Source organism: Schistocerca piceifrons, chromosome 4 (genome assembly GCF_021461385.2).
Source record: "Schistocerca piceifrons isolate TAMUIC-IGC-003096 chromosome 4, iqSchPice1.1, whole genome shotgun sequence".
Classification (NCBI taxonomy): domain Eukaryota; kingdom Metazoa; phylum Arthropoda; class Insecta; order Orthoptera; family Acrididae; genus Schistocerca; species Schistocerca piceifrons.
The window spans coordinates 36,938,361-36,963,290 of record NC_060141.1 but is presented as its reverse complement, the minus strand read 5'-3'; the positions used below and the strand labels follow the sequence as shown (position 1 = coordinate 36,963,290).

At 42.0% G+C, this 24,930-nt stretch overlaps 1 protein-coding gene across 1 annotated transcript in view; it reads right to left on the bottom strand.

The window, feature by feature from the left end:
- LOC124795576 overlaps nt 1-24,930 on the bottom strand; it is a 179,734-nt gene that overhangs the window by 59,413 nt on the left and 95,391 nt on the right. The window contains exons 16-26 of the mRNA XM_047259647.1: nt 23,696-23,730; nt 23,549-23,612; nt 20,808-21,034; nt 20,471-20,725; nt 20,252-20,381; nt 16,066-16,298; nt 15,729-15,983; nt 15,510-15,639; nt 13,980-14,212; nt 13,643-13,897; nt 13,442-13,553 (exon numbers count right to left, since the gene is read on the bottom strand). Of these exons, the coding sequence (XP_047115603.1) occupies nt 13,442-13,553; nt 13,643-13,897; nt 13,980-14,212; nt 15,510-15,639; nt 15,729-15,983; nt 16,066-16,298; nt 20,252-20,381; nt 20,471-20,725; nt 20,808-21,034; nt 23,549-23,612; nt 23,696-23,730 (1,929 nt within the window). The remainder of the gene's footprint in view (nt 1-13,441; nt 13,554-13,642; nt 13,898-13,979; nt 14,213-15,509; nt 15,640-15,728; nt 15,984-16,065; nt 16,299-20,251; nt 20,382-20,470; nt 20,726-20,807; nt 21,035-23,548; nt 23,613-23,695; nt 23,731-24,930) is intronic.

Sequence of the window (24,930 nt, the reverse complement as noted above, 5' to 3'; positions counted from 1 at the left end):
TATATATATCAGTTCATGACATCCAGTCTCACAAATTTACTGTCTCTGATGGACACATGTCCAGATCATCCGCTCTCAAAACTCCGCTATCTCTCTCTCCCCAAATCCACCACTGCTGGCGGCTCACCTCCAACTTCGCAACGCTATGCGCTGTTCACATACAAGTGCCCACCACTACAATAGCGAATATTTCAACAATGCCAACCAGCCACAGACTGCACACAGCACAGTCAATGATTTTCATACAGAGCGCTACGTGGCGTTACCAACATAAAAACGTAAACAGCCTACTTACAACATCAAGCATGAAGGGATGCAGATGGTTCGTAACTGTCAGCATGTCTTCGATTACTACCACAGGTCCCGTACAAGCGCAGGAGAATGTCTGCCATACCATAACACCGCCTCACCCCTCCCCCCAGCCTGCGCCTGTGGAGCGCTGCACGTTTCAAGCCGCCTTTCACCTCGATGATGGCGTTTTTGTAAACGACCATCGACCTAATGTGGCTAAATGTGATTCAGTCGAAGAGCCAACACGTTTCCACTGATCGACAGTCGAATTCCCATGGTCCAGTGCCCATTGCAAATGTAACTGACGATGTCATTAGGTCTACATATGAACATGTGTGGGTGGTCTACTGCGGAGCTCCATGTTCAGCAGTGTACGGTGAACGGTGTGCTCCGAAGTCCTTGTACCAGCATTACGCTCTTTTGGCAGAGATGCCACAGATTACCACGTATCCTGCTTTACCGAGGAGACAGGCCTCCGAACCCCACGTTCTGTGAAGAGTCGAGGACGTCCAGCCATTTAGTACCTAATCTTAGTTTCACTGTCCTTCTACACCTTTCCGCAGATGCTCACGACAGTAGTACGTGACCATTCTATGAGCTCCGCCGTTTCCGAGATACTGGTTCACAGACTCTACATCATAATAATCTTCCCTTTGTCAAAGTCACTTATTTCAATGGATTTCCCCAGTTGCAGCCCGTATCTTCGCCAGTGTGATTCCCTGTCCGCGTGTGCTCCGCTTACATACTTTTGTTACCGCGTCACGTGCCCGCGACGCCATCAGTCCAGCGTCGCGATGGGCAGTGGTCACAATGTTTTGTCGTCTATTCGGGCCTACAGTGAGACTTAGCAGGCCCAGGGAAATGTAAAGCTCGGACGAAGAAGACGGCTTACCATAACAGCAGAAGACGTTGATGTGTCTGCAGCCCACATAACAACTTCAGGAATGAATACGTAACGCAACGTGTGGGCAAAATGATTGAGGAACTGTCTGCAAGAACTCAGCAATCCATCGTGTGTGTGAATAAGCCCCTTGTAGATAGCTAAACAAACACTGTTTTTTTGCCCTGTTTCACAGTTTTATTATTAATGTTACTGCACAACCTAGGTTCCGAGTTATAAGCCCAATTTCAAGTACACTACTGATTCCCTATTGCGAATAAGCAGAAAGAAGGATCCCTTATTGTATGATTATATGATAGCGGGACAAACACTGGTAGCAGTTACTTCTGTAAAATATCTGGGAGTATGCGTACGGAACGATTTGAAGTGGAATTCTCATATAAAATTAATTGTTGGTAAGGCGAGTGCCAGGTTGAGATTCATTAGAAGAGTCCTTAGAAAATGTAGTCCATCAACAAAGGAGGTGGCTTACAAAACACTCGTTCGACCTAACTATTGTCTGAGGAACATAGAAAAACACAGTGAAACCCTTTGCTTTCACGATGTTACTTATGCTATTTGATGTTTTTCCATATAAAAGGTAATTTCTTTTCAAGTTTGTCCCCTGTGGTTTTCGTTGGGGATAATAGGGATCTGGCTTCCCTCTTCACCTTTGTAAGTAATATTTTATAAATGCTGTTCGGGTTTAATTCGTTATTCGTGGCTATTGTTTTTATTGTGTTAAGTTCCTGGTCAAAGTCTTCTTGGGACATAGGGATAGAAAGGAGGCGGTGGATCATGTGGTGGAATGCTGCACATTTTTAGGTTGTAGGATGTTGGGAGGAAGCCGGGATGAATGTGACAGTGAAGGAATCTTTTCGTAAATTTTTAATTTACGGTTACTGTCTTCTATCTTTAAAACAATGTCCAGGAAATTTATACTGGGCGCCCCCGAACTCCGTGCCTCTTACGTTAGTGTGCCACTGGTTTATATTTTTCACAGTGAAAGACTATGTAGATACTGTGTCACAATCATTGTATACAAACAACTTAAGTCCAGAAGAGCAGCTGAGCATTGTTAATACAGTGGAATGTTGTTTGAATCAAAATTATTTCTATTTTCTAGGGAGCTATTATCAGCAAGCAGATGGTCTGGCAATGGGCTCACCTTTATCCCCCTTACTAGCAGAAATGTTCATTACAAAATGTAATAATGTAATAAATCTACAACGACTGGCGGAAATGGGCGACAAAGGGATTACTTGCCAAGTGTCAATATCATTAAAACAAAAAAAGGCACGATCTGTTTCTAATTATTTGAATGTAGACTTTTTTGTGTATTAATGTGCTGACTTCGATACTTCACCGAATATGTATACAATGTGCATAATCACAAAAATTCGTAAGGGTACTGTACGTACTGTATTTCCCTATAAAAATAATATACCATGGAATCCGTAATCAGAGCGTTAAAGCTATCTAGAACAGCACTCGCGGAATCAAATAAAATTTTGGTGAATTGTGGGTTCCCGAGCTGTCAGCCAAGCAGGGAAAATGTCATTTTTGATCACTCGCTGTGTACGTAAGCTCATGTTCTAGACCTAGAGCGCCGCTCTCTAACGACAACAGTACCAGATGCAACGACTACCTACATTTCTACGTCTATACTCTGCAAACCACTGTGAAGTGCATGTTAGAGGCTACGTTTGTTCCTGTTCTATTCAATTATGGAGCGCGGGAAGAATGGTTCTTTGAATGCCTCTGTGCTAGCAGTAAGTATTCTAATCTTACCCTCGCGATCCCTATATGAACGATACGTAGCAGGTTGTAGTACGTACCTAGAGTAATCATTTAAAGTCAGTTCTTGAAACTTCGTTAATAGAGTTTCTCGGGGTAGTTTACCTCTATCTTCAAGAGTCTTCCAGTTCAGTTCCTCCAGTATATCTGTGACACTCTTCCACAGATTAAACAAACCTGTCACTATTCCTGCTCCCCTTCTCTGTATATGTTCAACATCCCCTGTTAGTCCTATCTGGTACGGGTCCCACACACTTGAGCAATACATTAGAACCGGTCGCACGAGTGATTTGTAACCAATCTCCTTTGCAGACCGATTGCACTTCCCAAGTATTATGCCAATAAACCGAAGTCTACTATCTGCTTTACCCACAACTAGGCCTATGTGATCATTCCAATTCATATCCCTACAATGTGTTAAACTCAGATATTTGTATGAGTTGGCTGATATTATACTCATAAGGTACTACGTTATTTCGTTTTGTGAAGCGGAAAATTTTACATTTACAGCAAGTTGCCAAGGCGAGTGGTGAGGCGATGGCAGATACTACACTAAGGAAAACACTGGAGGAATCTTAAGGAAGCACTGTTCATAAACGAAGGCCGTGCTTACAAAATTTAGTTCGACAGCTCCTTGAGTAACGTTCACTCGTCCGAGAGAACTGGCAAGACGACTTAGAGGAAGAGAAGATTCAATCAAGAGCTGCACTAATCGTCACAAACTTGTTTGGTCAGCTCCTATAGAGCGTTGCAGAAATGGTTTACCAGCTCAAGACATCCAAGCGAGGAGCTGACTTTCTTTTAAAATTTCAACATTCCAAGACGAAAGAAGAAACGTATTATTCCTCCAAGATATATCTCATGTCGTAGAGATGATTTTAAAATAAGGGAAACTTCCTCTTTACAAATCACTGTGGGATCTGTACCAAATAAGGCTATCAGAGTTACTTGAACGTTTACAGAGAAGGACAGCACCAATGGTCAAACATTTGTTTGACCCGTTGGCGTGTCACAGAGATGACAGAGAAGCGGAAGAAACTCAACTGGCAGACTTTTGAAGACAGGCGGAAACTATCCCCAGGAAGTGTGTGAGCTTTCTATAAAAGTTTGTCTGTTTGTAATAAAACTGAGTATATTTTCAGAAACTTTCTCCTCATGTAACGTGTCCTTTGGATAACGTATTCAGTTGCTGGTTGTCCCTGTGTTGCGCATGTGAACGGTGCCGTGAAATAAAACTTTAAACTTCGTGATATGCAAAATTTGAAATAAAGAAACTTAATCTAAGTGGCAAAAAGAACTAACTGTGTGCTCAATGGAAACTGTATAACTAAAATTCATTACCGAAACACACTGTGAAAGATACTTGATACGAAGTGAAGTGTTCGACTTTGAATACCCACAAAAATAAATTACTGCTCTACTCGGAAGAGAATAATTGTTTAAAATTACCGACACTGTTCACTGAAACTAATCTCCTTGCTAACACGATACCTGACGATCCCGACTACACGCAGTCTGCTCAAGAATGGAAGGTGAGGCCTGTCCTGAAATAAAAGTGACTTACCTCTTGCTCAGCAAGCTGGTTTGGTGTCTGAACTACTGACGTTAGCGAAAGCAAATACAGATCAGCAGATGCAGCAGCAGAAGGGAAATAAACTGCTCACTACTGATTTCTTTCTTTTTGCTTGTCAGAAACAATCTGTGACTTCGTGTGGTAAGCAGCAACACGCACGCGACAAAATATTCAAAACGTTACTATGAATCATGAAATTGGGTTTAATTTTACAGAAAATCCTTCTTGAGACATCACACTCTGATTATTGACAAAAACAAGACTCCAACAACTACAAAATTCTCTTAAGAAAAAGAAAAGAAAGAAAAGAACATTTCATCCAATTGAGTTATTCGTGACATAATTAAAAACGAAATCAAATTGAGATTAATTATAAAAATTATTAGTTCTCTGAAGGACAAAGATTTCCTTTAATTAATAGTTCTGACAAACAAACATTTCATTCTTGCGAATGCCTTCCTTACCTTTAAAATCCTCCAAAATTTTGTCCATCAGTATAAAGAACGAGAAAGTATTATAAAAGAGTTTTCCTCTCCATAATGAAGTCTTCTAGATAATTTCTCCCAGGTTCACACAAAAAAGATCTCATTCTCTGAAAAGCTCAAATGCTCGCTACAAAGTCTCAAATAAGAATGACCGGGGCTGCAAGACTGACTGACCTCCAAATGAACCACAGATACAACTAAACACGGATTCAAGGATCTTATCCACGACTCACACAGTGCACTCACTCATCTTGGTCCGAGTACAGTGAAGGGGGATTATTTACAATAGCAGGAAACAGATGAGAACATTACAAGCCTATTTACGAAGTCTCAAGAACTGGTTTTAAATAACGACTAAGAATATGCCATAACCCTTTACGTATGGCACCTGCAGGGATCCTGAGTATGAGATTAGATTGATTACAGCACGCACAGAAGCATTTAAATCGTCGTTCTTCCCAGGCACCATGAATGGAACGGGAAGAATCTCTGATAACTGATACAGTGGGAAGTACCATCTGCCACGATCTTCGCAGTGATTTGCGGAGCACGGATGTATACACGGGTGTGGATTGGCAGGCGTTCGTCACACACACAATTCTCAAAACGAATAGTGCGTGGGAAAATTTCAGTTGGTGATACGTCGTACACCATCAACCACATATCGTAAAATGACATTCGATTTCAGACGTACATACTCGTACTTCAGACTAAAAGCCACTCAAGGAAGCATAACTTGCAAAACACCGTTACTTAGTGATACTCCTGAAACAGGCTTATAAAATCTATATTCTGTGTGCACCTCGCAAGTAATTTGTTGGTGCCTTCAAGACTGACTCAAACACTTCATTAAACTGTCGAAAAAATAGTAACCATGTTGACCTACTCTCTGACTTCATTCAAGCAGGTAATGACAAATACAGCTAAACGGAAAAGAAAAAATCAGTATATCTACTACAATACCACTACAGCTCGAACATGGAAACTCATTCAACGTCATTTTGTATCAAATTACAGAAAACCAACAGAGCCTCCCAAATAAATTAGAATTAGATATTTGAAAATTTTCGAATCTGTGGCAGTAGAGTGGCTAGTGAAAGCAAGTAAACATTTAAAAAAACGAAAGGAGTCTGCACAAATCACAGGTAGTAACACTGATTATGTGGTGGAACGAACCGATGGGCTGGTGTACCATTTACGCAGTGCCATGCGTAGAAAGCTTTTAGAAGAATTGGAAACTTTTAACTATAATTCTACTATTATAACTGAGTGAAAATAATTGCAATCATTGTGTTACTTAGAAACTATCTGACTTGCAAATTCCTGTTACATTGTCGCCTATGTATTTTGAGCTAGAATCGCCTTTGCTACCCTGCTTGTGAACACGAACATTAACTATGTAAGTTAATTTCAGTAACTGTTATTCCAATTAATCTTAACTGAACCTATCTGTAAACGAGACTGAGCATAAAGAATCGTTATTGATAATGCGCAGAAAGCCTATGTCATGAAACAGTTGCACACAATAGCTAACTGTTGCGTCTTGAAACTGTGCCGAATTAGAAAAACGCATCTACTGAATTCGTATGAAAATTTTGCGAATGAAAACTGTTTCTAATTTCTCTCAAAAAGTTCATTTATGCCCTAAAATGATTTCTCTCCTTCCAACGGATAACTCGGATCTACACTACCTGCATGCTGCAAGAGTATGAAGAGGCGAACTGCATGTAACTGAAATGAACCATTGCGCGGGAAACCGCTTTATCTAACTTCAAGCTGCTTTTGTGAATTAAACATTTGTTATCTTTTTGGAAACACTGCTCACTGTCCGTGCAATAGTGCAGGGCGTGACATTGCAAGTTTAACCAGATTTCATTTTCGTTTAAGAGTGAGCATTAGCTCCTGGCAAATGTTTGCAAATGAATGAAGAGTATTAGGATATTATATTAAATTCTTTTAATGACGTAGAAGTGATTCGAATTAGCATGAACTATAACTGTTCCTCAGCATTATCATACGCCACAAAATTACTTTTACACACAATATTTAAATTAACGTAAAATTTACTCTTTGCTTTCCTATTGAAACATTTTAACTTACATTGGTGGGAGAGAGAAATAGAACACATGCCTGATAAATCACCGTTGGCACCAATATATAGACATTGTTAAACAAAATAAAATCTTTACATTACAATGCTTCACAGTAAGCGCTTGCAGCAAATAAAAACTATATTCATGTAACCTTGTCTGTCTACGAAATCATCTCAAAATCATTCTTTATTCTCAATCACATCAGGGAGCATCTCAGACAAGGTTCATGAAAAGCTCCTCACTCAGTAGCGACACAACTCTTCTCTCTCTCTGTCTCTGACTCACTCGCTCCACCGAGCTCTACCAGCATATAAGAGGTGCAGGCTCTCGATAAGAGGTTCTCGATAATACTACTTCTGGTAGCCAAAAAGTACGGACCACTCATGTCACCAGGCATGCAAAGATGCTTATGTAGGCGAACGTACCAAACAAATTGATATTTCTCACAATGCAAGCACATATCAAATTATATGATATTAGCTGATAACTTCTCATAGATGACGCAACAGTGTATGAGACTCTGTTATCCAATAACAATTGTAGAGGTATCTAACTTAAATATGAATGAACATCTACCTGGTGTGTACAGTGGCAACAAGCTATAAATGTTGAGAAATGTTATGTTGCATATTTCACTAAATATAAAAATGTAATAGCCTTTGGTTGTAGACTAATGACTCTCATCTGGAGATCCTCGTTTAGTATTGATACGTAGGAGTAACGAGGATTGAAGATATGAAATGAAACGATTACTCGAACTGCAAAACAGACGGCAGGCCTTGGTTCCTAGATAGAAAGCGAGAAATCTGTGGAAGACAAGTGTACGGCGTGTATTGGAGTAATGTTGCAACTTGTAAGATCCATATCATGCGCGTTGACGTGTACTCGTTAACTATACCCAAAATGAAAACATTGCCATAGACATATATGAAACGCCAGTGATATCTGAAAAGCTCCCAAAAGTAAGACCCATATCTATTAAAGAGTACTGTTGTGCCATGAAAACACTCTAAAAATTTGCAACAACTGTTTTTAATGAAACAACAGATAACTTTAACTCCACACATTTTACATTGCAGGAACGGTGAGTTGGACCAATTGTACTACCCACAATGGTATACTAATAATCATTTCTCCTATGCTTTCTCGGTTAATATACTATGAATAAAATTTTTAATTGAGTGAAAGATCCCCTTTATCTTTTCTTACAGCCAGTTGCAAAAATGCCGATGTGAATGTGAATACATTGAAGAGTATTTCCAAGTACTGGAGAAAATTTAATACCAGTGGTAATCGGACTCAGACTGCAGTTTAGCATGATAACAAGATGCTGCACGTGGGGCGAATTGTTTATGGCAGGAACTTATTACGTACTGTGTCTTCAGGCATTTACGTTCAACATTGGAATCCGACAAGCTCTCCTGTTCATCCGCTGAATCCTCGACTCTCAAAGGAATTGCTTTCACTCTTAGCATTACTTGTCTGCTTGACAACAGATATTTATCATTAAATACCTCGGCCGTGCGTTCACATTACATAGTGTGCTTGACTAAAGTGTTGCAATAGATCAGCGTCAAAACGTCAACCAGTTAACAAGTGTTGTACGCCCTAACGGTTACTACGGATATGGAGAACTAGACCAAAATCAGGCTGTGGTTTTATTCGAAAATTGATGTGAAAAATCGACGTTTCAGTTTTTAGGATAGAACCAAAAAGGGAACAGAAATTATATTCGTGGGTAATTCTGAACAGAGATGAAAGGGAATTAGATTCTTTGATTGTATTATGTTTTCCATATCGGCAGGATGCGTAACAGGCCCTTTCACTGTATTGTTTTTGGAACATAAATCTACTGCTTCGCCACTGAAGTCACGTTTAGGAAGTATACGGTGTAGAAGAATGGAGAAACGTACTAAACTTGCACCATAGTAAATGGAAATGTAATATATTTAAAACGGCATTCACACGACTGAAGCTTATAATTTCCATTTTAAAAAATATGTGGATATCAGAATGCAAGATACAGTGATGTGCAAATCTTCTGCATGATGTGACACTACCAAACAATATAGCTCGCTGAGACTTGAACGATACATAGAGAGAACTGCTATAGAATAATACAAAAGGTGACTGAAAGAAATATCCAATGAGAATATCCTGTTGAGAATGGACTTTCTGCTCATGATGCTCAGCTAGTTACAGTATATGACATAGCTCCATTCATTAATTCAAAACTACCCTCCAAAGTTGTGCATTCAATTAATGACTCAACAATTAGAAATTTCAGAGAAAATCTTCAGCAGTTAGAGTGGGATGAGGTGTACAAGGAACCCGATGCTAATTTAAAATATAACTTATTTCATGATACACTTGTAAGAGAATTTGAAAACTGTTTCCAGAAGAAAGTAGTTAAATCTAATTATAAAAAACTATGCAAAAAACCTTGGCTTACTAAAGTAATAAAAATTTCTTGTAACCACAAAAGGGAACTGTATCTAACAACAAGAAAGAGTAATGAGCCAGAAACAGCCAAATAATATAAAAACTACTGTGCTACATTAAGAAAGTTTATTAAAAAGTCCAGAAGCATGTGCATCATGTCTGAGATTAATACCTCTGATAACAAAATAAAAACAATTTGGAATATTATTACAAGGGAGACAGGACAACCAAGAGTACAGAATGACGGCATCACCATCAAAGGGAATGGAAACTTGATAAACAACAAGCCGTAAGTCGAAAACATTTTGAATAATCATTTTTTAAATGTTGTAGAGAAAATAGGATCTAAACGTTCATTAGAAGAAGCAAGGCAGTTAATGGAAGAGGCCTTACCCACTCCATTTGATACAATTGAAATTCCACCCACCTCTCCATCTTAAATTAGAAAGATAGTAAACTCTCTCAAGAATAAAAGCTCACATGGGATTAAGGGCATTTCCAGCAGGATAATAAAAGCTTGTTTCCAAGAAATAAGTGGGATTCTTAGCCATATATGTAATAGCTCTCTGAAGCAGGATATTTTCCCAGATAGACTGAATTATGCCATTGTTGTACCACTGCATAAAAAAGGGGATACGTCTGATGTCAACAACTACCACCCAATCTCTCTTCTGACTGCCTTGGCCAAAATTCTTGAAAAAGGAATGTATTATAGAGTAGCTTCACACCTTTGTAAAAATAAAGTTTTAACAAAATGTCAGTTTGGTTTCCAGAAGGGTTTTCAACGGAAAATGCTATATATACTTTCACTAATGATATATTAAATGCTCTGAGTAACCGGAAGTCACCTGTTGGGATTTTTTGTGATATATCAAATGCTTTTGATTGTGTAAATCATGGAATACTTCTAGATAAGCTCAAGTACTGTGGTATGAATGGGACAGTGCTCAAATGGTTTAAATCATACCTAACTGGAAGAGTGCAGAAAGTTGAAATAAAGAGTTCACATAATATGCAAAAACGGGTGATTTCTCAAACCAGGGAACAATCAAGAATGGGGTGCCGCAAGGTTCGGTCTTAGGTCCTCTCCTGTTCTTAATATATATTAATGACTTGCCATTCTATATTCACGAAGATGCAAAGCTGGTACTTTTTGCCGATGATACAAGTGTAGCTATCACACCCGACAGACAAGAATTAACTGATGAAATTGTAAATGATGTTTTTCAGAAAATCATTATGGGGTTCTCTGGAAATGGGCTCTCATTAAACATTGAGAAAACACAGTATATACGGTTCCACACAGTAAATGTAATGACCCCATTACAAATATAGACTTCGATCAGAAATCTGTAGCTACGGTAGAATATTCAAATTTTCTAGGTGTATGCATTGATGAGGAGTTGAACTGGAAAAAACACACTGAGGATATACTGAAACGTTTGAGTTCAGCTACTTATGCTGTTAGGGTCATTGCAAATTTTGGCGATATACATCTGAGTAAATTAGCTTACCACGCCTATTTTCATTCTCTGCTTTCGTATGGCATCATATTCTGGGGTAACTCATCATTGTGTAAAAGAGTGTTGATTGCACAAAAGCGTGTAATCAGAATAATTGCTGGAGCTCATCCAAGATCATCCTCCAGACACTTATTTAAAGAGCCAGAAATCTTCACTGTAGCCTCACAATATATATATTCACTTATGAAATTTGTTATTAACAATCCGAACGAATTCAAAAGTAATAGCAGTGTACATGGCTACAACACTAGGAGAAAGGATGATCTTCACTACTCAAGGTTAAATCTAACTTTAGATCAGAAGGGGGTAAATTATGCTGCCACAAAAGTCTTTGGTCACTTACCTAATAGCATCAAAAGTCTGACAGATAGCCATATAACATTTAACAGGAAATTAAAAGAATTTCTTAATGGCAACTCCTTCTACTCATTAGATGATTTTTGGATATAGTAAGTGGATAATTTCCCAACCTCCACAAAAAAACTATTGAGTGTCATGTAATATTTTGTCTAATTTAATATCTTGTATAGACACCTTTTATTAACCTGACACGTTCCACATCATTAGGAAGTGTCGTATTCATGATCTATGGAACAAGTACTAATCTAATCTAATCTAGAAGAACCGGAATGACACGTTTAGACAAAGAAAACAATAACATTGAAGTCATGGCGATTTATGATGGTCTCCTGGACAGTACAAAAGGTAGGACATGGTGATCACCACAGACGGCACAGTATGCTCTGCAACGTCCTCCAATGCTGGCCACGAAGTTTGTTAGAAGTTATTGTGGCAGGCCGTTCCATTCCTCCACCAGTGCGATTGACATCTGGTGGATGGTCGATGGTGCCTGTGGAAATGCTGTAGGACGTCTGCCCAACGTAGACTACAAGTGCTCTCTGGGATTTAAGCCTGAGGGAACGGACAGATCAGTCCATTTGCCCAATATCCTTTCATTCCAAGTGCTCCTACACGTACCTGTTCGATGCGGTCGGGTATGAAGCTGGGCCCGAGTACACCCTTGAAAAGATTCACATAGGGAAGGAGTGCAGAGTCAGATGGCGTTCATCGGTCAGTGCACCATGCTCCAGGATTTGGAGGTCGGTAGGCCCATGCAACATTATACCTCCCCATCACGACACCTGGACCACTAGCACAATAATGCTCGACAATGATCCTGGGCGAATTACGTGTTCGTACGTATCGGCCACATGGTGGCGCGTCCGGAATCGGTAAGCAGACTGAATGTGCTCTGATCCGAGAAGAGCACGCGACCCCACCCCTGGTCGGTACAATCCCTTTGCTCTTTGCACAATGACAAATCTTTGAAAACAATTCACTCACTGATTAACGTTATTGTGACACTGAACTTATCCTCCGCATGCGTCGTTTCAACGGTGAATTCGGCTCTGACTGCATTCTTATGGAGGAGCTCTTGGAGCGAGGGGACATTCAGCGAATTGCCTGTATTGCCCGTTTCCCCGACTTAAATCCCATCTAGCATGTATGGGATGCAGCGTACTGTAGCAGACAGCGTGTACTAACGACCATCCAGCAGTTAACCTCGCTGGTGGAGCAACGGAATGCCTCACCGCCTTCTCACCAACTTTGAGGCCAGTGTGGCGACATGCTGCGGTGCAATCTTTGCTGCCCGTGGTGATCACACACTCTCTGAGGAATCCTGTGCCACATTTTGTAACAAAGTCGCTTACTAAGTCGGGCAGCAAGGAGAGGAAGCATGCTCGAATCAGCACTGTCCCGGGAGCCATCATGAATCGCACTGGCTTCAATGTAATTACTGCCTTTTCAATAAGAAGTGTCATTTCTCTACGCCTCACAGCGTATTTCTTTTAGTTACCTTCCGTACTGTGTTGTACTGTACTGTACTATACTGTAGCAGTTCTTTTATGCATGGCCCAAATTTCATTGACCTGTGTTGGTGACACATCATGCGAAAGCTATTTTCTTTCTTACTACTGCAACGGACCTGAATGACTCATGTTACATGGGGAACGAAGAACCCAAACACTGTAACGTTTCTTGTGGAAGTTAAACTCAAATGGTTTAAGCCTGGTTTAGAGGATTAGTTTGTATGCCGGAGGTGACAGTCACATTTCTCATCTTCGTCAACTATACTAACTTAAAAATGTACTATGAAATTGTCCCTGAATATCTGGAATGTCATTTTATGATGTGGCAAGAAGTTGAGTCACAATAATAATTAAGAAATGTCGTACAACGCAGATGAACCTTTATTACGTCGCTTTTACATCGCAGATCGAGAAAATTCAGGATATTTTGGAAATTTTAACTTTGGTTGAGCAGACGTCTGAACAGAAGAACTCAAAAAGTCCAGCCGAAGATCTTCCTGAAGAAGTCGGCGATGGCGTCCACGTCGATACCGGCGTCCCTGAGCATCTGGATCATGTTCTGCACGGCCTCCAGCTCTCCCACGCGCAGCACCAGTTGCTGGAGAAACAAGAAGATAAGTGATCTGACCTTATCGAGAAGTGATTAACAAACATTGACAAGGATGTGCCAGTGTAATTGGGACTTACGTGGAACTCGTCCGAGCTGAGCCTGTTGATGAGTTCAGCAAAGTCGGGGCTGGTCTCCAGCTTCTCGTTGTAGAGAGCCTTCAGCTCGTCGACTGGGAGGATGGCGAGGATCTCATCGAGCATGGACTTGAGGCTCCTGCTGCTCCTCCTCATTCTGCTGGCGGGTTTCGTAATCTGAGGAATGCCCAGGAAGTCGTGGATCATGTTGAGGAATCCGTAGGGGTCAAGGCCAGAGTCCTCGAGGAAGTTGAGCAACTGTGGAAAAATTTGAGCAATCAGAAACTTTGTCATGTAACATCTCGTAGGCGGACGACGTGTCTAATGGAGCGATGCTTACATCGTACAGCTCGGGCTGCTGGTCAATGTAGACGACGATGCTCTCGAACTCATCAGACATGAGGTACTGGAGGGCGGCCTGCACCTCAGCGTCGTTGGCGACGTAGGTGAGGACGATGTTGACGATTTCGTCGACGGGGATGAGGGCTAGGAAGTCGTTCAGGTCATCTTGGAGGTTGCGGCTGGATTTTTTCGCTGGGAACCGCTGGATCATCTTGAATGCGGTGAAGGGTGCTGTAAAAGAAGCGAAATAACTATTACTGCAATAACCATGGTTTGATTCTATAAAACAATCGATGGATACAAGTTGTACGAAAGTTATTCATCATGACGTGATTTTGTTGAAGGTTACAGCCTTGCCTTCCGAGAATGCAGTTACTTAATCTGAGGGGTTTGCCTATTGCTACAAAACATAAAACTGAACAGCCATCTGAAGGCGTAAGTGAAGAATGTATTAGTGATAGCTCATGAAGTTGCACGCAACACTAATGACATCCATGTATTGAATGGGTGTAAAATACTTTCAGTTACCTAGGTGCTATTTAGGAAGAGATCTCTACGGTCTGGAAAAAGAATTTACGCTCTCTCTTGTCTCTTTCACCTTTACCAACAACACAAATTATCACCACAGTGAAGAGGCTTAGCACGCGCCCCTTACAGTCGTACTAAAACAGTTGACGCAAAGTAGTGGCAGCCTAAGAAGTTCGAAAATTTTACAGTTTTTGCTGCGCCGAACGTTAATAATAATGCCATCAGTACTACGCTGCGTCCAAAATTTTTATTTATAAACGGACTCCGGACTCGTGTCCATACAAGCGTAGAGATAGACGTGAGGCTGTAATGGAAACCTAACATTTAGAACCATTTATGTTATCTAAGTGACTAGCTTCTTACCCTTATCTTTGCCCATGTACGCTTGCATTAGATATGTCGCACATGTATGTTGGACTGTCAGCTGGTTTCCACCATACGACTCCAGGGTGGATGTCAGATTTATCTGTGGTGTTCAGCCATATGGCATGGTCATTATGGAATATTTGTACATGGCACAGGTTCTCATCTCCACACCTAACGCTACGGGTGATAGCTACAGTTATATCACCCATGCAGTATTTTTATACAAATAATGAGAAATGCACATGAAAAATTTGGTTGAAATTGCTCCAAAAAGTTCCAAGGTCTGCTTCTGTCTCAACCTGTATAGTAAAACAGTAAATTATACGTAAACCAGGATTTGATGAAATCGATCCAATGGCCGAGCATAACATGTAGAAAATATACACTTAAATATACATTACATGTATTCTCCTACAATAGTTTTGGCGTTATGTATGGAAAATAGAAGTCAAGATATCGTTAGAACATGAAGTCAGTAGTATAGTTTTGTGTCGTTCACAGCATTCAGACAGATTATAGAACAAGTACTAGGTTCAAGTAAATTAAGCGTATATTTGTAGAATGAAGCAACAGAAATTGCAAACCTGTATTTAGACATTTATTATCATTACAAAGTTCACTATTCAGCACTTACTTTCTTTTGAGGCCCAGCCGAAGATCCTCCTGAAGAAGTCGGCGATGGCGTCCACGTCGATACCGGCATCCCTGAGCATCTGGATCATGTTCTGCACGGCCTCCAGCTCTCCCACGCGCAGCACCAGTTGCTGGAAAAACAGGAAGATAAGTGATCTGACCTTATCGAGAAGTGATTAACAAACATTGACAAGGATGTGTCAGTGTAATTGGGACTTACATGGAACTCGTCCGAGCTGAGCCTGTTGATGAGTTCAGCAAAGTCGGGGCTGGTCTCCAGCTTCTCGTTGTAGAGAGCCTTCAGCTCGTCGACTGGGAGGATGGCGAGGATCTCATCGAGCATGGACTTGAGGCTCCTGCTGCTCCTCCTCATTCTGCTGGCGGGTTTCGTAATCTGAGGAATGCCCAGGAAGTCGTGGATCATGTTGAGGAAGCCGTAGGGGTCAAGGCCCGAGTCCTCGAGGAAGTTCAGCAACTGTGGAAAAATTTGAGCAATCAGAAACTTTGTCATGTAACATCTCGTAGGTGGGCGACGTGTCTAATGGAGCGATGCTTACATCGTACAGCTCGGGCTGCTGGTCAATGTAGACGACGATGCTCTCGAACTCGTCAGACATGAGGTACTGGAGGGCGGCCTGCACCTCAGCATCGTTGGCGACGTAGGTGAGGACAATGTTGACGATTTCGTCGACGGGGATGAGGGCCAGGAAGTCGTTCAGGTCATCTTGGAGGTTGCGGCTGGATTTTTTCGCTGGGAACCGCTGGATCATCTTGAATGTGGTGGAGGGTGCTGTAAAAATGCGTAATAAATATTACAGCCAGATCTTGGTTTCGATTTGTGTAGCAATCAGTGGATACAATATGTATAACAATTCTATATGAGTAATCCTTTACCCATTTGTAACCATGGACGAGGTTTAATTGAAGGTTACAGACTTTTGTTCCGAGAACGCATGTACTTAAGCTCCATGGGTTTTTCTATTCTATCAACACACCGAACTGTGCAACCGTCTGGTGGGGTACCGGCATGGTGTATTAGTGATAGCTCATTAATTTGCACCCAACATCAGTGTCATCGATATATTGAATGGGATGTAAAATACTTTCAGTTAACTAAGAGGTAATTAAGAGAAGTGACTACGTTCTGAAAATGCTTTTCACTTTCTCCCTTGTGTCTGTAACCTTTTATCACCAGTACAACCTATCACCACAGTGAATAGGTTGAGCACAAACCCCAAGTATTCATCTGTAAAGTGATGACACAACCTGGCTACAGACTAAGAAGTTTGAAAGATTTGCATTGCTCTAAATTTTTATTTAAGATATAAGCGGGTCTGTGTTCGTAAAAGCGTAAAATGAACGAAAGATTGTAATGAAAAGCAAACATTTTGTGTAATTTATAAGTAACTACCATTTTACCCACCGCTTTGTCCGTGTATGCGTGCGTCATGTATGTCGCACACACATATCTCTGACGCTCTCGTGGTTTTAGCCATACAACTCCAGTGTGGATGTTAGATTTCTTCATGGTGTTCAGCCCTGTGGCCTGATGTAAAATCCCTAAACACATTGATAACAATATGGCTCGGTCCAGTGCTCATCCTCTCGACGTCGTTGACATACTGAACAGCAGAGATAAGGAACTAACTTCACCTCATACTTAACAAACAATCCAAGTCATCTACTTACAGGAAGTAAACATCAGTAGATCGACTCAGAACTTTTTTAAATATCGTTTTCATGTATGCATATACACCTTACACATCCCTAAAGGCAAAAGTGGTATCTTACTTACACAGTACCTTTACACACATAAGTGATGTATTTACGAAATTTGACTGAAATTGCTCCAGGTGTACCTGAGTTATGCTTTTGTCTCACCCCTTTTCATCCCACCCTCTGCCTTTGTGACGCTACGGGGGTCTTACTGTTGCAGTTGCTTTTTGCGTGTTGCAATGATAGGCCTACGTGTCCCACATTTAGTAGAAATTGCTTGAGGCGTTAAAAGAGATGGGATTACATGTCAGTATTCCGGTGTCCCCTTTCCCCGCCATTCCTACGAACATACACCTAGGGGCGAAACGTCATCAGGACTGTCTCCACTGAGGCTAGCGACCCCAAAAGCTGTGGGTGCAATACCAGTATAGGTCGTTATGGAATATTTGTACATGCCACAGCTCCTCATCTCCACACCCAACCCTACAGGTGGGGACTAGGGTTATAGTACCCACACAGTATTGTTATACGAGTAATGAGTAATGTATATACACACTGTGGTTGAAATTGCTCCAGGCAGTTCCGAGATCTGCTTCTATGTCAACCCGTTTACACTCTCACCTCTATGCAAGATACGTGGCCTTCCTTTTGCTCAGTGCATCTTGTGCTTCTTTCCATGTAGTAAATTATGTGCATACCAGGTTTCGTTGAACTCTGTCCACTGGTTGAGAATAAGTGTGGAACGTACATACCTAAATATTCATTACATGTATTATTCTACAGATTACAGGTATTGTTGTTGTTGTGGTCTTCTGTCAGAAGACTGGTTCGATGCAGCTCTACATGTTACTCTATATTGTGCAAGCCTCTTCGTCTCCGAATAGCTACCACAACCAACATCTTTTTGCTTACTGTATTGATTTCTTGGTCTCCCTCTACGATTTTTAGTCCCTCCCCCCCCCTTCCCCACACACATACACACTTCCTTACATTACTAACTTGGTCACCACTTAATGTCTAAGACTGTGTCCTATCAACCGATCCCTTCATTTGGTCACGTTTTGCCATAACTTACTTGTCTGCCCGATTCTGTTCAGTACCTCCTTATTAGTTTCGTGATCGACCCATCCAATCTTCAATATTCTTCTCTAGCACTAGATTTCGAAAGATTCTATTCTCTTTTTATCTAATCTGTTTATCGTCCATGTTTCAGTTCCGTACATGGCTACACTCCAGATAAATGCCTTGATAAAAACTTCCTGACAATTTATATTCGGTGATAGAAAATTTCCCTTCTTCAGAAATTATTTATTTGCAATTTCCAGTCTACATTTTATTTACTGTTTACTTCGGTCAGTTACTTTACTGCTCAAATAGCAAAATCCATTTACTGCTTCAAGTGCCTCATTTCCTAATCTAGTTCCCTTAACATCCCTTGATTTAATTCGACTACAATCCAGTATCTTTGTTTTACTTTTGTTGGTATTCATCTTATATCCTCCCTTCAACACACTGTCCATTCCGTTCAACTGCTCTTCCATGTTATTTTCTGTCTCTGACGGAATTTTAATGTCATTGGCAAACTCCAAGTTTTTATTTCTTCACCCTAAACTTTAATTTCTACTCCAAATTTTCATTCGTTTTCTTTAGTGTTTGTTCAATGTAGATATTGAATAACATTGAGGACAGGCTAGAACCCTGCCTCACTTCCTTTTCAACCAATGCCTCCCTTTCATGCCACTCGACTCTTATATCTGCCGTCTGGTTTCTGTACAAGTTGTAAATAGCGTTTCGTTCCCTGTATTTTACCGCTGCTACTTTCAGAATTTCAAGCAGAGTATTCCAGTCAGAACTGTCAAAAGCTTTCTCTAAGTCCACAATTGCTATAACAGTAGATTTACCTTTCTTTAACCTATCTTCTATGAGAAGTCGTAGGGTCAGTATTGGCTCGCGTATTGCTACATTTCTCTGGAATACAAACTGATCTACACCGAGGTCTGCTTCTACCAGTGTTTCCATTCTGCTGTAAAGAATTCGCGTTGTACTTATTAAACTAATAGTTCGGTAATTTTCACACCTATAGGAACTGCTGTCTTTGGAATCGGAATTACTACATTTTTCGTGAAGTATTGAGAGTGTTTCGCCTGCGTCATACATCGTGGACACTAGATGGAAGAGTTTTGTCATAGCTGACTCTCCAAAGGCTATCTGTAGTTCTGACGGAATATCGTCTTCTACTGGGGCCTTGTGTCGACTTAGATCTTTCAGAGCTTTGTCAAATTCTTCTCGCATATCGTATGTCCCATCTCATCTTGATCTACGTTCTCTTCCCTTTCTATAATATTGGTTTCATCTCTTCCTTCCACCTTTCAGCTTTTCCTTCTTTGCTTAGAACTGGTTTACGTACAATCAGAGTTCTTGATACTCATACAGCAGCTTCTGTTTTCCCCAAAGCCCTGTTTAATTTTCCTGTAGGCGGTATCTATCTTTCCATTAGTAAAATATGCTTCTAAATCCTTACGTTTGTCCTCTAGCTATTCCTGCTTAGCAATTTTACACTTCCTGTCACTCTCATTTTTTAAACTTTGTATTCCCTTTCACCTGATTCCTTTGCTGCATTTTTAAATTTTTTTCTTCTTATCAATTAATTTCAGTATCTCTTGAGTTATCCAGGGACTCCTACTACGCTTTGTCTTTTTACCTCTTTGATGCTTTGCTGCCTTCACTATTTCATCTCTTAATGCTAACCATTCGTCTGTCCCATTTTCTAGTCAAGCTTTGTATAATGCTTCCTCTGAAGCTCTCACCAACTTAGATATTACGTATGGAAAACACATACGTGAAGACATTGTTAGACTATAAAGTCTGTAGTATAGTTTTGTGGCGTTCATAGCATTCAAATAGATAATAGAACAAATACTAGGTTCAAGTAACTTAATCACATATTCATAGAACGCTGAAACATAAATTGTAAACCTGTATTTAAACTGTTATTTTCATTACAAAAGTTCACTATTCAGCACTTACTTTCTTTTGAGGCCCAGCCGAAGATCCTCCTGAAGAAGTCGGCGATGGCGTCCACGTCGATACCGGCGTCCCTGAGCATCTGGATCATGTTCTGCACGGCCTCCAGCTCTCCCACGCGCAGCACCAGTTGCTGGAGAAACAAGAAGATAAGTGATCTGACCTTATCGAGAAGTGATTAACAAACATTGACAAGGATGTGCCAGTGTAATTGGGACTTACGTGGAACTCGTCCGAGCTGAGCCTGTTGATGAGTTCAGCAAAGTCGGGGCTGGTCTCCAGCTTCTCGTTGTAGAGAGCCTTCAGCTCGTCGACTGGGAGGATGGCGAGGATCTCATCGAGCATGGACTTGAGGCTCCTGCTGCTCCTTCTCATTCGGCTGGCGGGTTTCGTAATCTGAGGAATGCCCAGGAAGTCGTGGATCATGTTGAGGAATCCGTAGGGGTCAAGGCCAGAGTCCTCGAGGAAGTTGAGCAACTGTGGAAAAATTTGAGCAATCAGAAACTTTGTCATGTAACGTCTTGTAGGTGCACAACGTGTCTAATGGAGCGATGCTTACATCGTACAGCTCGGGCTGCTGGTCAATGTAGACGACGATGCTCTCGAACTCGTCAGACATGAGGTACTGGAGGGCGGCCTGCACCTCAGCATCGTTGGCGACGTAGGTGAGGACGATGTTGACGATTTCGTCGACGGGGATGAGGGCCAGGAAGTCGTTCAGGTCATCTTGGAGGTTGCGGCTGGATCGTGATGCAGAGAAACGGTGGTGTTTCTCTTGATGTAGGCCTGCCAGTTTGGAAAACTATTGTTCATACACATGTTCTGGAGTACAATACAGCGGTAGCTACTTTAATGCTATTTGTGTAATGCGACCAGTAAACTACATTCAAGTAGGCATATTATGTCCTGTTGGTTTTTTATTATTCGCCTTTGGGTCATTGTCTATATTTGTTGACGACGATGAAATGATTTTGTCTTTAGACTTAATATTTAAGACATTTGGTGAAACGTATTTAAAAGGTGTTCGAATGATGAAATGAGGTAACCAGATGTAGATAGCAACAGTTACCGGCAAGTAAAACGTTCTCATTTTGACTATTTGTACAGATTTGTTGTTCGCATGTGGGTTAAGACATGCAATAGTTGAATGCGTGTGTATCGTTGAAATGCGAAAGAGCTACACTGATCAGCCAGAACATTATCGGTATCTACATAACTCGGCGCGGGTAACAGCGGCGGAGCGTCGCGGCATTGGACAACCGAGACCTTGGTATGTCGCTGGAGGGATTTGGCACCTCTTCTGCAGATACAAGTCAACTAAAATTCCAGTAAGTTCCAGATAGGGGCTCGATGACCTCTGGCGCCACACTCAATCACATCCCAGATGTGTTCGATCAGGTTCAGATCTGGCGAGTCGGGGGGGGGGGGGGGGGGGGGCAGCACATCAACTGGAACTCTGTGTTCCTCGAACCACTACATCACACTCCTGGACTTTTCTCATGGCGTATTATATTGCTGAAAAATGCCACTGGTGTCGGGAAACGTGATCGCCACGAATGGATGCACGTGGTCTGCAACCAGTATTCGATACTTCTTCGCCGCCACGGTGTCTTGCAGGAGCTCCATTGAATCCATGAATGCCCACGTGAATGTTCCCCAGAGGATAATCGAGCCACCACCAGCTTGTCTCTGTCGCGCAGTACAGGTATCAAGGAGCTGTTCCCCTGAAAGACGACGGCTTCGCCCTTCCCAGTCGCCTGCTGAATAAGGTATTGGGATTCGTCAGACCATGGAACGCTCTGCCACTGTACCAGTGTCCAGTGTCGATGGTAGGTGCCCATTTCAGTGGTACGTACCGAGGTCGTGGTGCTAACATTGGCGCACACATGGGTCGTCGGCTGCGGGGGGTTCGGTGCAGTGCGTGTTCAGACGCATTTGTATTCTGCCCAGCATTAAGTCTGATGCTAGTTCCGCCACAGTTCGCCGTTTGTACTGTTTTACCAGTCTGGCTAGCCTACGACGACCGACATCGGTAATGAGGTGTGGCCCCCCAACCGCACGACGTCTGGGCGTGGTTTCACCTCTGTTTCGCCACGTGTTGAAGACACTCGCCACAGCACTCCTCGAACACCACACAAGTCGTGCAGTTTCCTTAATACTCGTACCGAGCCTCGGGGCCGTCCGTCACGCTCAGATAGATCGCGCGTCTTCCCGATTCTACACACGGACAGCACGCTCACTGATATTACATGCACCGTGCGTATGACTAGCAGTCGTTCCTCCCCAGGTGACGCTGCTACCGCCTGAACAGGGTCTACAGCTGTGATGACTTTAGATGTGTTTGTGCATTAAATACAGAAAATGTCAGCTGAAAGCTTCACAGATCATTAAAAACTTAATTGAACCTTATCCCTGCTCTGTGAGGTTAAAAACAGCATTAAAGCTCTTTCTCAGTCAATACTTATACCGCCTAGGAATGCTTTATTGACACGATTTTTCAGTATTTATGGCAACGGCCTTGCCGCAGTAGATATACCGGTTCCCGTGAGATCACCGAAGTTATGCGCTATCGGGCGTGGTCGGCAGTTGGATGGGTGAACATCCAGGCAGCCATGCGCTGTTGCCATTTTTCGGGGTGCACTCAGCCTCGTGATACCAATTGAGGAGCTACTCGACCGAATAGTAGCGGCTTCGGTCAAGAATACCGTCATAACGACCGGGAGAGCGGTGTGCTGACCCCACACCCCTCCTATCCGTATCCTCCTTTAGGATGACAAGGCGGTCGGATGGTCCCGGTAGGCCACTCGTGGCTTGAAGACGGAGTACTTTTTTTCAGTATTTACAAAGTCGTGTCACCTTTTTAAACTTCTTCGTAAGGTTGCTACCACTATTAAGTGTTCTAGTGTTTGCTTTTCTACTGTTTCTTTCTCGAAGACTGGATGACCCTATGTCGGAGCATGTTGAACAGGAATGTTTCCAAAATCAAACTCTGTTGGCAGTTTACGACAATACCTAATGTGTGAGTAATTGAAGCACCATTGCTTCCTGCAAAACCTTTAAACATCGAGCTTCATGTGGCTATATATTTGAAAGTTCCTGTTCTTGGAACAATATGAGCCTGCTAATTCACGAATTTTGATCTGCGCGTAATCGGGGACCTGATTCTAAGTTAAATTACCCCTGACTGTACAGTAGCGATGTCATAGCGCTGGTTGTCAGCGTCGTGTGTGTTCTCAAGAAACAATCAGCCCTTACGCGGGGGTAGTATAAGAGGAGAGCGCTACGTATACGATCACGTACCTTTGGGCACCGCAGCGCCGCAGGCGAGCCCCACAACGGCAGCGAACAGCAGGAAGGAGCGCATCTGCACACAAAGGCGGCGAGTCAGCAGGAGCAACGCGGGCCGGAAGCCAAGTCTAATCTACTGCAGAGCGGAGAGCGGCTTACCTTTCCAACTGGAGACTGCAGTGCGATGCCGCCGACTGCAGGGTGGTGCATTTTATACAAGTACTTATCAGGTAATTACTGCCATCGTCGACGGTCTGATCCAATTTTTTTCCCTCACTATCGACGCCGAGTGTGGGAACTGATAGCTAGTTGTTCAGGGGGCACCTTATCGCGAATAGTTGCCTTAGTCGTCTTCGTGTGAGCCGGTGGTACACACCATTCCGCATGTTGCTCGTGCTTTCCTGGTATCGTTTGAGAGCAGCACGTCTGGTAGTAGGTTTTCGAGAGTTGCGAACAGCATTAGTTGGGCAGCTTACTTGTCGTATTTCTTGGATATCGATGGTATCCATAACGATACGTTGGTGCTTTGTCAGAAAAATAGCATTGTGCGTGTTTCGGTTACACTAGAACACGAGAATACACAAACCTGTCGAGTAACATTTTACGCCTAACCTTCTGGTCCGAATAGTTCTTGATGGTAGGACGCTTGTTAAGTGAATATTAGAAATCGTGGAATATCTTCTATAGATTCCGTAACACATACATCTGATCAGGGTGCAGCTTACAACATAAAACCATTTTCTACTACAGTATCCTAAACGTTAATAGGGGGAGTGGTACCTGATGGCCGGCCGCGGTGGCCGAGTGGCTGTAGGCGCTTCAGTCAGGAACCACGCGACTGCTACGGTCGCAGGTTCGAATCCTGCCTCGGGCATGGATGCATGGATGTGTGTGATGTCCTTAGGTTAGTTAGGTTTAAGTAGTTCTAAGTTCTAGGGGACTGAAGACCACAGCAGTTGAGTCCCATAGTGCTCAGAGCCATTTGAACCTTCTTTTTTTTTTTTTTTTTTTTTTTTTTTTTTTTTTTTTTTTTTTTTTTTTTTTTTTTTTTTTTTTTAAAAAATACTTGATGCTGCCTAACAACACAGCACACAATTTTTGAGGCTCTTGTTGCGATCTGTGAAGATCACTACAGCTCAGTATTTCGCACATTTTATTTCTTAATGATTATTGCGTCTGTAGTGTTCTAGTACAGAAGCATGGGTTTTGGAAGGTTTGCAATCTTATGTGTATGGATGGAGTTCCGAAAATATTCGTTCAAATTAGTAAAGCAGGTAGAGGACATCAAAACAAGCATAATTCGACAAGGAACATATGACCTCTGAAGTCACCTTGTAATGTTATGGAACATTTTGTCAGTAGCTCTGACGTGAGCTGTTGTGTCAGCGTCGCTG